We start from the raw sequence: 15,408 nt of genomic DNA, 5'->3' as shown, positions 1-15,408 counted from the left end.
GTAAATAACGTAATATAAATGATAACAGAATATTAGACAGTACTGAATGCCAGGCATAGCTAATGCTAGGGTATCTCTAAACCGCTATCTTATATAATTATCTTAGTATTATTTATAAAAATCCTTCTAGTGCTATAGCATCTCTAGTATGCTAATTAGCAAGTGTTGATTATAGAAACTACATATACTCAGCAGAACGGGATACTCCGATATTCTTTTTAGCTGATATTTCGAATATTTAATTGGCTGATCCTACCTAGGATTAAGCTACTCTCTACCTTTTATAGTGTATCTGATTGTCGTATTTTCTCAGGGTTAAACGCTATAGCTACTCTTACACTGGTATTATTCTCGTTCTCAGCTATTCTTTTGTTAATCAAGCCTTCCAGGGGACGCTATATAAAAGATGGCAATGCTTGTAGGCTGTCTGTGTTGGCAGACGGGTCGATTGCGAAGAGATAACACCACTACACTTACAGAGTGTAAGGAGACAATAGGTAAGCGTGACGCTATAGAGAATTAACAGAACGAATACCAGAACGAATAACAGAACCTTTCATAAGCAGTATACCGATACCGCAACCTCAGTAGCCTCAGTAGAATATTTTTATAAGGGGGAACATACATATTGAATTGATAATCTAGAACGAAACTATTTATCCTCCTTGAACTAAATAGCAGCCTTATTGCTAAGGCCCTAATCACATAACTTAACTAACTAACTCTGAGATACCAACGTTGAGAGCAGGAATCCCCACTACAATATATAAAATTAATTTTCCTAGAAAGTTAATCCTTTAAAAATATAGAGTAGAGGAATCAAAGAGCCATCTATAGTAATACATTTAAGTACTATAATATTTTCTGAATACTCTACTTCAGGCAGATCTGAACGGTATTCTATACCACTTATGATATTCTGAGACTTTTCCTTACCAGATTATAAACTATATTCATCAAAGTTATATACCAAGTACAGCGGAAGGGTTTTGGTAACCCTTATAAGATTGTTATACTACAGTTCAAGAGCTCTAGCTCCTTTAGTACTAATATACTTGATATCCTTAACTTTTTATCGTACTAGGGCAAGTCTTTTATATAGTAATAACTGTTCTATAAAACGATATACCTATATATGCGAAACTGGTGATTGAGGTTTTTCAGCATACGTAATTAAGCAATTGGTGTATACTTCTACTATTGCAGGTATTAATAACATATAATGACACTGCATATAGTCAATCCAGTCCTGCAATACACGATACTAAGCCTTCGTCAACGCTATATTGGTAGGATTGCGGCCACAAAGTAACGTTCTTCCGTATTTGATACGCCCGTGGAGCACCCCATAAGGCACGTCAAATTCGCGTGCAATACACTTGATATTGGGTTTTTTAACAGCACGAGCGGCTGCGCAAGCTTTAATTACACGAGATTCGCGAATTTCATCAAATTTAGGCATAGTGGTGGATGGTAAGCGTGCAAAATAGGTGGAATTGCAAAATAATTCGATATGGACGTTAATTCTATGTGGCCAGTACGCTCGGAACGCCACGACTATTACTCTCAGTCATTATTGGATTGCCAAGACGCCTCGTCTACCGTACCCAGTGCTACTCGGTTGATTGTGGTTAAAAAGGCCGGAGTGTTTAATCACAATGACGTAGTTTTCTGAACCACCAATCCCGCCCAGCGGAATATCTCATCGACCTCCAGGGATATTCAGCGCTCTTTCACTACATGAGAGTCAAATGAGAAGCAATACGGATATGATGAATGATGCCCTATCTGACGAAATATCTGTTGAGGGATTACCCCCTTCGGTCAGGGTTTATAACTACGAGGGTATGGATGACTTTTCTCAAATCATGGATTGCCACATCACTCGTCTTTACGCGTCTCTTGGAACTTTCAGCTTGCAAAGAGGAGATTCTAAATGGGCAGGCTGTAATGATGATAATGGTGGTGGTGATGATGGTGCTATACCTCATCTAGATTCCCATGAGGAGGATGCTGGTGGTCGTCCCTGCCGGCATAGTCAGCCTCTAAACAATAGGACCTGTCAACAAAGCTCAGATGGAAGTCAACACAACAGAGAATCTCTGCAGTACGAACCAGGGAGCCAATACATTATTTTTATTGTTGATCCACGCTCATTCGAAACGGAATTCCTCTGCAGAGAAACTATACGGCACACTCGTTTATCGTATAACCCTTTTACACATATTCTTATCGCCAAAATGCCAGTCCCTGCCCACGAAAGTGCCATCCGGGAATTTGACTTGATTATGCAGTCGAGTATGGAAAATGCGGGTCTCAGAAAATACCTTGGCTTCTGGGGAAGTGCCACTATGACTGCTCCAGATGGCAAAACGAAGGAAGCAGATGGGGCGTGGGGTCCCTTTAGACCTCCCCCAGGTTCTCCCAAAACACCATCAGTTGTACTGGAGGTTGGATACTCCGACAGCCCCGCCAAGACAAGACGGAGTTCGCACTGGTGGTTAGACCCTGCGAGATACAAGGCCAACGTGGCCATCGGAATGAATCTCAATGTCAAGAAGCCTGAGATCACAATTGACACATGGGAGTGGGATCCCACCACTTGCCGACCCAAGACCACAAAACACATGGTCATCAAGAGATCCAGCAGAAAGATCAATTTCGGGCCTAACATTCATGACCCGACCATAATAATCCCCTTCCATCAAATCTTCCGTCGCCCCCGCCAATCAAACGAAGACAAAGACCTCGTCATCCGAACCCAGGATTTGATCGAGTTTGCGTATCGTGTTTGGAACATACAATTTGGTGAGATGGAATAGAATCTGTCAGTTGCTGTTGATGGCGCCTGCTGGCGGTTGGCTTATTCTTTCTGTTAGATTTTATCATTACACAGCTTCTTTTTGCTCTATTGTTAATCGTACCTGCATATCTGCAGTCCTGACTCCAGTATTCCAGTATTTGGCATTTTACTACTATATTCCCTCGGTTGTATTCCTTTTTCTATACTGATTTGACAGCTCCGAGTCTAGGACGATGTATTCCCGAAAGTCCCAATCTCGGTCGAGCAAAGAAGAAAATAGATATTTAGAAATTTGTAAACAAAAGTTGACGATCTGGGTTGGGGAAATTTATTGAAGGATCCAGAAGGAATTTGTTCTTGGTGTGAGTTGATTGGATCGCCTTTGTTGCTCGTTCTAGAGCTTGGCAACCCAGTTAGCCTGGTGATATAGCCACAGAAGCTATTAACTTTATTTCTAGATCATGATGAATATACAGCATTGGTCGAGCATCCAATAATTTGTCAAATGAAGTAAGAATGGAAATGCGGTACATCCGTTTTAATATCTGCTACACTTTATCAGGTTGATCAGTTTGTGAATCCAAGCGCTATAAGAAACCAATAAGACTGTTGGTTAGTACTTCTCTACATCTTGAGGAATGGGGCCGGAGTTATGGTGGCCTTTTCGGAGATACAATCTACGGTGACTATCTTGGCCGATAATTTCGTCCGCGTAAAGGATCGTTTTGTGCCTATTACATCCGAATCGATGGTGATCATCAACATCTCCGATTGCTTGGGGGCTTTTTTTTGAAAATATACTATAAGAACACCTCCTGAGCAATGAATCTCGTCAGAATATCTCATAAATTTGACTGCTTTGGAGAGCTGGGAGGACCTGAGCAGTCTCCCAGCTCTTTCTGCACCCTGAAGGGGCGATGTATGCCTTGCAATCCTGACACATTGCGCAGAACCCTAAACGGTTTCGCATAAAGTGGGATAACCTTCTCCCATCGCTCTTCTTCCTTCAAATGCTGGAAGTTCTTCAGAAGGTCGTCAATAAAGGCCGCGCCAAATTTAAACTCGCGCGGCGATCTCTTGACCTTGTGTGCCTTGGTAGACCTTGGGATAGAGCCTCTCGGGGCATTGAGATTGTCCGTTGATGGAGCTTCGCTTGGCAAACGTTCTTGGGGCAATGAAGACTCTTCAGTCGTTGGCTCTTCAACCATTGGGAAGTTGTATAAAACAGGTGTCCTCTCTTCAATAGCTCTGCCAAGGGTCATTCATGGTTCCGATTGTGGTGTCAAAACTGGACCTGGACCGTATTCAAATGGTCTGTAGGTATCATCGTCCTTTTCGCCATCATGCAATCCTGAAGTTTCATTGTCACTTCCACGATCAGCTGAAATTCCAACACGAGGCTCTCCAGCTCGCGAAATTCTTGTTCGTGCCGCTCGTCGTCGAGTCTCTTCAGTTTCCTGACCGGCCTCTTTAATTAGATTAGGCCAGGTATGCCTCAATGTGAGTTGTATATGAAGTGAGCACCATCAATTTCCATGCCATGGTACTTACCGTTGTATTCGAAGGCTCGCTTTGGGGGCAAAGATCCTTTCGGGAATAAAGATCCTATTTCGGGCTTCATATTTTCTTTGATTTCTTTATTCCGTATTTTCAGGGCAGCTCGGAACTGTCGAGAGTCCCTATGGCTTCACAGGCGGTTAGGACCAGAGGAGTTTGAATCAGATGAGCATACATACATCGCATTCCATCAGCAAAGTCATTTAAGATTCCCTCCGATTCTTTCAGCTCGCAAGACCAATCTGACTGAGTCGGAATCTCACTGGTACAATATCCTTCCAAGCGTCTGTACTCCGCGTCGGTTAAGGTGACTCTGTATGCCCCCACATACCCCTTGTAATGATTTCCGCCATTCTCCCCTTGAGGACGTCCGAACTTATCAGATCCCCGAGCCAAGATCGTCTGCGTCCAATTCGGAGGTTCAGCGTCGCTATCCTTGTCCCAGTGGTAGGCATGTGGGCCTTCCTTTCCAAAGACTTGGGCCAGTACTTTGTTGACCATCGTCCCCACGTATCCTTCATCCGATCTTGCAGGATAAAACTACCCTTCTGCTGGATGACGGGTTGAAATTCCTTCATAAAGGTGCAGATGCCCCGAAAGAAACCGAGCAAGTCTGCCCTGCTCACAGTACTGGTTTCCGCTCGTGGAACAAATCACAATCACATCCTCGTGGCACGGGCTCGGAAATGCAAGAAGATCCATCAATAGCATCAGTAAGCTCCGTCCTCAATTGGCTTTCATCTTGTTGCATCTCGTCGGTTGCTTCGGTGTTTGGTCGAGGGATCGGTATTGCGGGAGGGCAGTTGTCTGAGGGAGGAGGAGTAGTTAGGTCTATGATCTCTGTGTGCCGCACAACCGGGTCAGGCCATCTCAAGCTAAGGGGGTATTCTTTTGGTCTGAGATGGTGTGTGTACCGTTTGTACTAGTGATATTACCATTCCTGTCCAGCACGGGCTTGCGGTCTTCGAGCTGGTCGGTCTGCATGGGGAGGAATTAAAATTGCAAGACGGTTCAAAATTTGGCACTGAGGATGGCAGGAGAGATAGAAAAGGGCAATATGAATCCAACGGCAAGGACTAGGGGATAAAAACGAAAATTTACCTGAAACCTTCCAGGGGGTATGTTTGTTTACAAGCTTGCCAACACCCGTGGACGGATCTTGTAATTCTACAGTGAACAAAGAAAAACTAAGTGGCGGTACAAGCTGAACGGTTTAGCACACAGATCTCACGGTGGATATTCGTTTGCACCTTATCACCTGTCAAATCTGCCAGGATTCGACCCAATTCTAGTTTTCTGATTGGTTACAACCAACAGGGTTTGCTATTCCCATGTAGTAACTAGTGTGGAGGCTGGAATGCTCATTGGCTCCTCCATTTTGGACCTATTGACTTTCTTTGTTGGCAGAGCAAACATGGAAATATTTGGTAAATAGTCCAAATACCAATGTAGACGTGAAAATAATACCAATAATTTGCCAGTGGATCAAGAGGCGTAGTGATTGAAGTCGAGTCATGACAGATAGGACTCGGAGATTTGAATGCTGTCGATCCTGGTTGCGATGTTTTGGGCTTGGTGTTGTCAAACATAATCCTTTTGCTTTTTGCATATGTACTTTCGAGCTCGAGATAATCATGATGTATTGATCATTTCTCCCAAGTTGCAGGTATCCAAGTACTTCAAGTTGCACGAGGCAGTTATACTGCAGATCGATAACCCACTACTACTATTCAGTACTTGGCATCCTACCCAGTCATATATTTGGTACTCACACTACCCAAATTAGCCCTCACTCTAAATTGCTATTGGGTGATACTAGTAGAAACACTGGGTCGATTGCGACTATCATGATGTATAGTCATCCATGTCTATCCAAGTCCTGCGCATACTACTACTACTACTAACATGGCGGGTCACCTGGTCAAACGGCAGTGAATGTACAACTTCAGGTGAACCTCAACACCTGCAGGTACCCATCAACATCAACTCTCACTTCTGTTGATTTTCCCATTTCCCACTCCCCGCTAACCACTTCCCTCGACGCTCAACATGAGATGAATAATGTGAAGCTTGCAACGAAACCCTCTCTCTTCCACTCCCGACAACCACGATTTCATTCCTTACCTCACTTTATCACACCAGTTCGATCCAGCAGGAAAAATGGAGACCGTTATTCCTGATAGCGACGAAATGACAAGCAGCCAGCAACCACACCCACCGAGCCTAATTGGACGGAGTATTTCGCTCGACTGTGCATCACGACTCAGAACATCCGACTGGGATTTGTTCGTCCCGCCCAAGAAGTCCAGTATCAGCAGTCCAGACACCATCGAGAGAGCCCTTCAGACAATTTGCCAATTTATCGACGAGAGCCAGATCATCGTCGAAGAGAAGAAGAGCTTTGTTCTCCAAGACCCCGCTGCCGATACCTGGGGAAGTTGGGCAAACAAGGCAATCAGCTTTAACACCAAAAAGGATGGCGCAGCAGTCGTCCCCGTTGAGATGAATAAAGAGAGTCCTGGTGAGCGCCCAAACTGGATTCGAACAATCATCGGCCTCCGACGCGGTGTTTTCAAACGCTGTCCATGTGGAATTGGCCCCGCTCACTACAAGGGTCGTTTGGGTGACTACATCGCGACAGTCACTAGGGATGAATACAAGTGTCTGGAAGGGTACTGCAGCTGTGAGATACCGACCCGCTCGGATTGGCAGGATGAATTGTATGCGACCGAAAAGAAGAGAGAGATCGTCGAGTTTTTTAAGCCAGGTATGTTTCGGTTCCTTTTCCAGGAGATACCTCCTTTTTCGCCCGATACTGACAAATATTGAAGCGCTCGAGAAGTTCTTAGAACTCGAGGTCGATTTGCAACACCGCGAAGAAGAGATCAAAGAATATCTTAATGGCGAGGCCGGGTTGTATCCGAAGGGCTTTTCACTCATGAAAAGAGAATATGAAGATTCGAGTAAGTATGAGGATCTGCAGCACGGCGATATTCTAACTGACATTTCATCTCAGAGCCAGATAATGCAAATAAGAAACCTCGCATACAGTCACCCTTGCTTCGTCCAAAGTCATCGCAAAGCCACCTCAGCACAAATGAAGTCCAAATCCCTTTCAATGCCGAAGAATCGGAGACTTTCGACGGGCTATGCACTTTCAGCCCAAACGCGACAGGAGCAGAATCCCCAACATCGACACCGACCGAAAGCGGCACCATGAAGGAACCATCCACCGGTTCTGCCATCATGCCCTCCCCTGGAGCATCTACCTCTCTCACCCAGGACTCAGTCATCCCAGAAAGACCCCCCACCCCAGTTTCAACCGCCGGGTGCCGCATCAAGAGAACTCCGAAGGAGAGACAGGAGGGTTCCAAGTTCATTTCCGACTACGTGGGACAGGGATATTCATACGATCAGATACGAGAACCGTACCGGCATGAATTTGGCATCTGGCGTAGTTCTACAGCACTGTACAATCACTCCCTTAATCGCAAGAGATATGGGGGGGGCAAATCATACATTGAGATCTTATTCGATCCGGTGAGAGAATAATGCGGGGAGAATGTGTGGAGAATGTGTGAAGAATACGGGTTGCATATGTCCCAAGACCTGGTCCCTATGAAGTTCTTGCCGTGTACAGCTATCGCTTAGTATGTACTAGTATTATCTGTATGCCCAAGGAGAGCCTATGTGTTTTAAAGTATTCTATTCTTAATAGCAAATTCCACTCATAATATTGTGAAAGACTATCCATAAGTAGTTAATATAAGCAGCGAGGCAGGCGTGGAATCTTAATCAATTATCTCCTGAGGCATTACTCAACTTTGCCTTGAACATGGCGATTTGTTTGTCGAGTCGCTCGACGATATCGGCCGTGTCTCTGTGGGATGTTGCCTTTGCAGCTGTATCTCGCAATAGCTTTGCATTCTGTATGCGGTCGTCTATTATGTTATTCCTTCCATCGATTCGGGTTTCCCTCCTGTCCAAAAGGGCAGGCGTTTTGGATATTTGAGTTGAATTTGTGTCCTTCAAATTTTGACATGACCAATAACATAGCCCGGCACAAACATTGCGCAAGGCCAACGGCGCGAGATCAACTAGAGAGTGCTGCTTGCCCTCTTCGTCGCTGAGGGTGTGCAGATCAATCCAGTGACATATGGAAATGGTGTCGTTCAAAGCACGTAGGCATTCATATTTCACACGTGCTGCAGTTATGTCTGCTCGCAATTTCCCACTGTCTCGGATGCCAAAGTCAGATACAGCGCACTCAACATGCATCAAACAATTAATCTCTAATGCCCATAGCACAGCCCGATGAAGTTGAATGTGTCTCTGCATCCCAGTCGGGTAATCCTCGTCATTATCATGAGTCGCCAATACCCCTAGACTTTCTTCATGCCTCCGTAAATGCGGAGGACAAGTGTGATTCCTCCAGTGATAGATTTGTCCATATAGGTCATCCACATCGTTGGGCTCAACACCAGAACGTTTTGCCAATTCACTGCACAGTCGCTGCAAAACCTTTCGGGCAATGACTGCAAGTTCAAGGACAGCGTCGAGAAAGTCTCTAGCCTCATGTGGAGGCAGATTGCCATTTTCACTTGTGGTCCTGTCGGGAATCAGAGAGAGCTGCTTTCGATCCAAGCAGTGAAACGCATCAAGGCCATAGACGTGCCAGTAAAGAAGCACGCGTCGCTCCCGAGCTCTCGCCAACGACACCATTGGGTCAGAACTCGAGGAAACACGATCCTGGATACGCGACTGTAACGTCATCAAGACCAGCGATTCATGCTTTAAAAATAATCTTCCCAGATTTAAATGAAGAGGCGGAGTATCGGTATCATCATACTCGAAATTAACCATGAGCGCCAGCGCTTCGAGATCATCGAGTCTAATTGAACCATCATCGGAAGCAGTGCTCCGAGCACTGAGATATGCCTCTCGGAAATCACTAGCAAATCGCTGCTGAAGGTTCCATTTGTCGGAAAGTGCGGTGAAAGGCATACCACGACAGGCTACAGCTGAGGCGAGAACATGGCTGGCCCGTCCGTTGCGGTAGTCCTCCCAGAAGGCGTCTTCCAGGAGAATTGGCAACCATGGGGCTGCAAACTTGAAGTAGCAATTTATTGCAGTAGTAAAAGTGGCATTTGAATCTGTAACACCGTCTGTACAAGACGGTATTTCCGTCGAGTGCTGCGCTTGTTGTTCGCCCAGGCCGGAAAGGCTTTCATCAATAGTACCAGTAGTAGCATTAACACCCTGATCATCGGCAAGCCATTCTGCTCCTCCATTGTCGTCCATGAAAACTTGATCCAGAAAGAAGATGTTGTCACGGCTCAGAGTAAGAAAGTTCTCATCGAACATAATATCGGGATCATTTATTAAATCTGGCTGGTCATCTTCCCGTGTCTGGAGAGGTTCGGGGTGAGATGCTGAAGCAAAGGTATCATCGCGCGGTATTATGCCACCATCGCCTAAAGCTATGCCCGTCTTACCTCCGCGGGCAATATCGCGAGCACGCGAACGTGTACGTGTCTCCGTCGGATCATCCAAACGGCAAGGACTTTGACGTAGGGCACACTGTGAACAGGAGGTAAGTCCTTCTTTTGCACGCAGTGGCCGATCGCATTTGATCTTTCGCCCGTGGCAAAAGTCGCAGGATTCTCGCGGCAGTCCTCGTTTGAGTCGCACTGGCATTTTTAGAATTCCCGAATTTTCTCCGTCAATCTTGAACGCTGGGGGCAGAGTCTGACGGCGATTGCAATTGAGTTAAGGATGAAAAGTACATACTATTTCTGGAGACGGGACTTTCGCGGTGATTACGCGGTAGAAATCTCAGGTTGGATGAGTTGCTGGGTTAAAAGCGGTCAAATTCATAAATTCATAAAAAAATGTTTACTAATTGTGCATGGGTTTGATGACGCTGATTGGTCTATCTTCTCTCTTGTGCAACAGTATACTTGCACTAGGAAATGACTGGCGGGTATAACGCGGCCATTTCGCGGACATTCTACCAACACTCGTGGATTAACAAATAGAAAGATATCCTAGGTGAAGAACCTGAATCTGGCTGCCTGATCCGATGAAGAAAGCTCCGTTGCACCGTTTACTTTAATACTATATTTGCCAGGCTTTCTCACCTGGGCAATCACAATGGTTAAACGAAATTGTCGATTATTTTCAAGTTCTCATAATGGCCGACTCAACTGATTTCTATGGTTATCTACCCAACAAGCCAGCGGCTCTATTTGGGACTGTCTACTTTGGCATTCTAATGCTTGCATGCATCATTCAAATTATCTTCGGAAAATATAAGCACTACTGGATGATAACCCTTGCCCTCGCCGCTGTGGGAGAGGCCATTGGATGGGGAGGGCGACTTTGGGCTCATTACGAGGTATGCCAGGTTATTTAAACGTCTTGTGCGTGAGTACTTGCTGCTAACTAGATTTCAGCCAGCCAACTGGATGCCGTTCATGATCCAAATCTGCAGTCTTATCGTCAGCCCTGTGTTCATTTCCGCCGCAGACTATGTCCTTTTTTGTAAAATGTGAGTACTGTGAAAAAAGTATGGAATTCTCTCACTAATCAGAGGCAGTGTGGAAATCACCGGAGACAGACTCTTCCATATCCCTTCCAAGTTCTTTTGGATTGGTTTTATAATCCTGGATATCATCTCATTGGCCATTCAAACTGTAGGGGGAGTCTTGGTGTCAAGCGCACAGAATTATGACCAGCTCAATCACGGGTCAAGCGTAATGCGGTCTGGCATCATTTTTCAGTTCAGCAATACCGTTGTATTTGTGGTATTGATTTTGGGAACAGCTTTCAGGCTGCACACGAAGGGAACCCGGCTATTATCGATTACAGGGTGGCCGGTCATGGTGGCTATGTGGGGTTCGACAATGATGGTACTTCTTCGCAATGCATACCGCATTGCCGAGTTATCAGGAGGGTGGAAGGGACATTTGATGCGCACTGAGTGGTATCTCGTGGCTTTGGACATGGTGCCAATGGCCATAGCAGTGGGGGCATTCATTGTGTTCAGTCCATCTCTCTTTTTCTGTTCCGAAAAGCAGGAAAAAGAGAAAGAGCGCACCATCGTCTAATTTTGTCTGGTTTTCAGGGCTCGCGAGTAGGTTGCTCAAAGATCCATTGCACGTCGAACATTTGGAACTTTAAAGGAGCTCTTGAGCAAGAATTGGACATGGGACCCTCAAACCCCTGTTTCCTGGAGAAAGGCTCGTGGTCTGTGATGAATCTGCAATCGCTTTACTGTATTCATAAAAATAGGGCTATGCAGATCCCAAGAAATCTAACGTCTCAGAGAACGTATTATTCAAACCACGTTCCAATCTTGAAAAGGATACACTATCATTCTTTCAATGGCATCCTAAGCTTTATAGATGACCTCAGGGTTGCCAACGAGCATCATTCGCTGCGCGATATTTGGACCAGCACAGAAGCGCGGCTCATCGTTCGTTGCCCAATCAAGGAATTCAGGATCACCGAAAACCGCTTTAGCCCCTTCAGCGGAGTCAAATGTCAACGAAGCGACTCCATCCCATCCAGAATGTGGCAGTCCAAGTGCGGTCTCGCCATCAGCCCGTGCGGTGGGGTCATCATGGTACTGGGGAAAGGGTGAATATTTTACTTCCTTTCGAGGAGCTGGTGCATACCTGTTCATATCTAATACAATGCTTCTTCACAATTTTAAATTCGAGGAATTTCTTCGCGTGAGGGCCCCGCCAGTAGTCGTCAAATTCTTGTTTTGTGAGGTCCTCCTTTCGCTTGGCGAAGACGAGAAGTTGTACAGGTACGGCAGGAGGCGTCGTCATTGTGACTTGCAATTATAGCTGAGTAGAATTGATCTGAGGGGGTAAGTTAAGATGGAGAAATTGATCGATCATTGACAAAGAAAAAAGATAGGCTAGGTTAGGAGATTTAACACTAGCCACGTAGGTGAGGGGCATTTTGACCCCGCTCCACCACGGGAAGACGATGAAGATCATTGATTCATTTGGTTCTCATGTACTTGGTCACTGGCACTTGAAGGATCAATCGTATATCGAAGATTGGGGTTTCAATTCAGGCCCGCCTTCTGGTGATTTATTCTAGGTTACTTCGGGAAGCCTTGCTAGTTAAAGGTATAATCAGACTCCAATGACTGTTTGCTACCTAGGTAGCTACTAATAGTTAGTACTAGACAATTGCTCCGGAAGATGGAACTCAATTAGATATACTAGACCTGTCATGGCTACGAACGAGTATTCTAAAGCATGCATGCAAGTCTTATGCAGGGATACCTAGTTCGTGCAGATGGATCCGACGTGCATAAATTGGATTGGTTTGCAGCCTGAGGCCTCGAACACTTGTAGATCAACCTTGGACGTACCAATGCTTTACATAGAGCCCCAACCTCAATAGTGTACTATATAGTAGTATTGTGCTAGTACTAGTAGTGGTTTCAATCTATGCGAATGGTACGGCATGTCATACAGAGCGTGTGGGTATTACGAGTCTTACCGATAGCGCTTATTTCCTCGAAGCTACCTTACCAATTAATTCCAAATATCGTTAATATTTTTCCTACTATCAAGTAATATATTAGTTACCGTTAATATACTACTAGTATACTACCGTAGTACTATACTATAGTATACTGTTCTGTACTATACTGGTATTACTCAATGTTGTCTAAATAAAACTCCGTCTGTCCGTGCTGAGAAGGAGCCATCCACCACCACAACCGCGCCTACCCTGTCAAGAACCCTCCAGGACAAACTCGCCTTTCCGACTTGAATCTCACTTCAACTTCTTTCATCGTACCCTTCTTAATGCTCAATACCCCTCCACTTCATTCCAATGATTTTCGCCGTTCTTATTCGCTTGGCTACCTTTCTGGTGTTCGCCGGTCTCCTCGGTCTCACCCAGTCTCCCAACGAGTCTCGATATCGTAGCTCTTTCCGAACATGGCCTCCCTGGGACTCGACCTTTGATTACGTTGTGGTCGGTGGTGGAACTGCAGGTATCACCATTGGCTCCCGTCTTGCTCAGAAAGGCTTCACTGTCGCTCTACTTGAGGCAGGCGACTATTACGAGTCCACCCATCCGACTTCTCGTGTGCCTGGGCTGCCTCCATTGGCATCGGTGCCGATCCCAAAACGGCAACCAACATTGATTGGAAATTCGTCGCAGAGCGAGTGCCGGGTGCAAGCAGTCGTGACATTCATTATGCCCGAGGGAAATGTGTGGGAGGATCGTACGTCTGTTGACTTTGGTCATGATCACCAGATTTTCTAATGGGTTCTCTCAAGCTCCGCCATCAATTACATGATTTACCACCGGTATGTGCTCGCCTGTTGCACCCTGAACAGAAGCTGACAATGGAAACAGTCCCCCTCGTGGTGCGATGGATAAGTGGGCAGAGGCTGTCAATGACCCCAGCTATCGATTTGACAACGTACTACCTTTCTACCAGAAGACTGCAAGATTCACGGAGCCGGATCCCCGGTCAGGAAATGCGAACACTCCTTACAACAAGTCTGCCTTCTGGGAGAGTGGCTCGCCGTTGCATGTCTCGTTCCCCCGATATGCAATGCCCTTCTCCAGATGGGTCAACAAGGGTCTGACGGCAATGGGTATTCCAGAGGCAGAAGACTTCAACAGCGGTACACTGATGGGCCATCAATTTACCATGATGACAATCCGCCCGTATGATCAAACTAGAAGCAGTTCAGAGGCCGCCTTCCTGTTGTACGATAACCATGTGGAGAAGATGACTATTTACCAAAATACTTTAGCCAAGAGGATCTTGTTTGACGAGCACAGGCGGGCCATCGGTGTGAGGGCCAGTCAGTGGTGGGACTTCACCGTCAAGGCAAGAAAAGAAGTAATCATCTCCGCCGGTGCTTTTCAGTCCCCGCAGCTTTTGATGGTTTCGGGTATCGGTCCCGCAAGGACACTTCAGGAGCACGGTATTCCAGTGATTGCAAATATACCGGGCGTTGGTCAGAACATGTGGGATCATGTCTTCTTCGGACCATCCTACCAGGTCAAAGTCAGCACTTTCAGCATGTTGGCACAAAGCACTTTCTGGTTTGCGGAGCAGCTTGCCAGTTACGGTATCTTTCACAATGGCATGTTGACAAACCCATCAACGGATTATCTGGCATTTGAAAAGATTCCCTCCCTATGGCGAGCCGGTCTGTCCGTCGAGGCGGAGCGCGATCTCTCCTGGTTTCCTGATGACTGGCCCGAGGTTGAGGTAAGTTCAATACTTGCCATCACTCAAGTATTCTAGGCTAACTTTAAACTAGTACCTTGCAGCATCTGCCTTCGTCGGAAACTTTTCCGACCCCTACAATCAGCAGCCCGAATGGCCCAATCAGTACGGTACCATTATCGGATCACTCACTGCTCCAACATCCAGGGGGAATGTAACAATTCGCTCCGCCAGCATGACCGACCTCCCAGTCATTAATCCGAATTGGTTGGGCACGGAAGCGGATCAGCAACTGGCAATTTCAGCATACAGGCGTGTCCGAAATACATTCCAACACCCCGCGATGAAAGAAGTGCTTGTGGGACAAGAATATTTCCCTGGAATGAAGCATCAAAGCGATGCAGAGCTACTCGGTATCATCAGAAAAACAGCGATGACAATCTTCCACGCCTCTTGCACATGCAAAATGGGCACCCCAGATGACCCTTCAGCCGTTGTCGACAACCGGGCCCGAGTCATCGGATTTCCGAACCTGCGCGTCGTCGACGCCAGTGCGTTCCCAATTTTGCCGCCGGGTCATCCCCAGTCAACTGTTTGTATGTATCCTGCTCTCTTCCCGCCCAGGGCACTGATCATACTGACCTTGCCAGACATGTTAGCAGAGAAGATCGCAGACGATATCATCAATAACTCCCAATAAGGATGGATTTGGATTTTTTCATTATTTCAATCACAGGTCGGCGTGAACCAAAAGCTCAAGTATAAATTATAACAAATATACATCTAGAAGATCGGGAAAGGGAAAAAAGGGTTCTGTTATAGA

General features: G+C 46.0%; 9 protein-coding genes across 9 annotated transcripts; 4 read left to right on the top strand and 5 right to left on the bottom strand.

Annotated features, from left to right (window-relative positions):
- Nucleotides 1-1,772: 1,772 nt before the first annotated feature.
- Nucleotides 1,773-2,822, top strand: N7509_004350 (uncharacterized protein; the record flags this gene model as incomplete). The annotated part of the gene is made up of 1 exon (XM_056628987.1): nucleotides 1,773-2,822. The coding sequence occupies one exon, from the start codon at nucleotides 1,773-1,775 to the stop codon at nucleotides 2,820-2,822; it is 1,050 nt and encodes a 349-aa protein (XP_056491721.1).
- Nucleotides 2,823-3,645: 823 nt separating this feature from the next.
- Nucleotides 3,646-4,011, bottom strand: N7509_004349 (uncharacterized protein; the record flags this gene model as incomplete). Its single annotated transcript, XM_056628986.1, has 1 exon — nucleotides 3,646-4,011. One exon carries the CDS (start codon nucleotides 4,009-4,011, stop codon nucleotides 3,646-3,648), a length of 366 nt encoding a protein of 121 aa, XP_056491720.1.
- A 54-nt stretch (nucleotides 4,012-4,065) lies between these two features.
- On the bottom strand, nucleotides 4,066-4,424 carry N7509_004348 (uncharacterized protein; the record flags this gene model as incomplete). The annotated part of the gene is made up of 2 exons (XM_056628985.1): nucleotides 4,066-4,271; nucleotides 4,355-4,424. The coding sequence occupies 2 exons, from the start codon at nucleotides 4,422-4,424 to the stop codon at nucleotides 4,066-4,068; spliced, it is 276 nt and encodes a 91-aa protein (XP_056491719.1).
- Nucleotides 4,425-4,453: 29 nt separating this feature from the next.
- Nucleotides 4,454-4,861, bottom strand: N7509_004347 (uncharacterized protein; the record flags this gene model as incomplete). The annotated part of the gene is made up of 1 exon (XM_056628984.1): nucleotides 4,454-4,861. The coding sequence occupies one exon, from the start codon at nucleotides 4,859-4,861 to the stop codon at nucleotides 4,454-4,456; it is 408 nt and encodes a 135-aa protein (XP_056491718.1).
- A 1,659-nt stretch (nucleotides 4,862-6,520) lies between these two features.
- N7509_004346 (uncharacterized protein) lies at nucleotides 6,521-7,912 on the top strand (the record flags this gene model as incomplete). The annotated part of the gene is made up of 3 exons (XM_056628983.1): nucleotides 6,521-7,127; nucleotides 7,210-7,323; nucleotides 7,377-7,912. 3 exons carry the CDS (start codon nucleotides 6,521-6,523, stop codon nucleotides 7,910-7,912), a joined length of 1,257 nt encoding a protein of 418 aa, XP_056491717.1.
- A 243-nt stretch (nucleotides 7,913-8,155) lies between these two features.
- Nucleotides 8,156-10,057, bottom strand: N7509_004345 (Zn(II)2Cys6 transcription factor; the record flags this gene model as incomplete). The annotated part of the gene is made up of 1 exon (XM_056628982.1): nucleotides 8,156-10,057. The coding sequence occupies one exon, from the start codon at nucleotides 10,055-10,057 to the stop codon at nucleotides 8,156-8,158; it is 1,902 nt and encodes a 633-aa protein (XP_056491716.1).
- Nucleotides 10,058-10,553: 496 nt separating this feature from the next.
- N7509_004344 (RTA1 domain-containing protein) lies at nucleotides 10,554-11,469 on the top strand (the record flags this gene model as incomplete). The annotated part of the gene is made up of 3 exons (XM_056628981.1): nucleotides 10,554-10,757; nucleotides 10,816-10,910; nucleotides 10,959-11,469. The coding sequence occupies 3 exons, from the start codon at nucleotides 10,554-10,556 to the stop codon at nucleotides 11,467-11,469; spliced, it is 810 nt and encodes a 269-aa protein (XP_056491715.1).
- Nucleotides 11,470-11,753: 284 nt separating this feature from the next.
- On the bottom strand, nucleotides 11,754-12,198 carry N7509_004343 (EthD domain-containing protein; the record flags this gene model as incomplete). Its single annotated transcript, XM_056628980.1, has 2 exons — nucleotides 11,754-11,990; nucleotides 12,040-12,198. The coding sequence occupies 2 exons, from the start codon at nucleotides 12,196-12,198 to the stop codon at nucleotides 11,754-11,756; spliced, it is 396 nt and encodes a 131-aa protein (XP_056491714.1).
- A 1,027-nt stretch (nucleotides 12,199-13,225) lies between these two features.
- Nucleotides 13,226-15,285, top strand: N7509_004342 (GMC family oxidoreductase; the record flags this gene model as incomplete). The annotated part of the gene is made up of 5 exons (XM_056628979.1): nucleotides 13,226-13,626; nucleotides 13,678-13,707; nucleotides 13,757-14,627; nucleotides 14,680-15,181; nucleotides 15,236-15,285. The coding sequence occupies 5 exons, from the start codon at nucleotides 13,226-13,228 to the stop codon at nucleotides 15,283-15,285; spliced, it is 1,854 nt and encodes a 617-aa protein (XP_056491713.1).
- Between the last annotated feature and the right edge of the window lie 123 nt (nucleotides 15,286-15,408).

The sequence above is a fragment of the Penicillium cosmopolitanum genome (assembly GCF_028827165.1).
Source record: "Penicillium cosmopolitanum strain IBT 29677 chromosome Unknown utg000005l:1.0-4006212.0:1.0-4009387.0, whole genome shotgun sequence".
NCBI classification, from domain to species: Eukaryota; Fungi; Ascomycota; class Eurotiomycetes; order Eurotiales; family Aspergillaceae; genus Penicillium; species Penicillium cosmopolitanum.
This window is presented reverse-complemented; position numbering and strand designations above follow the sequence as displayed.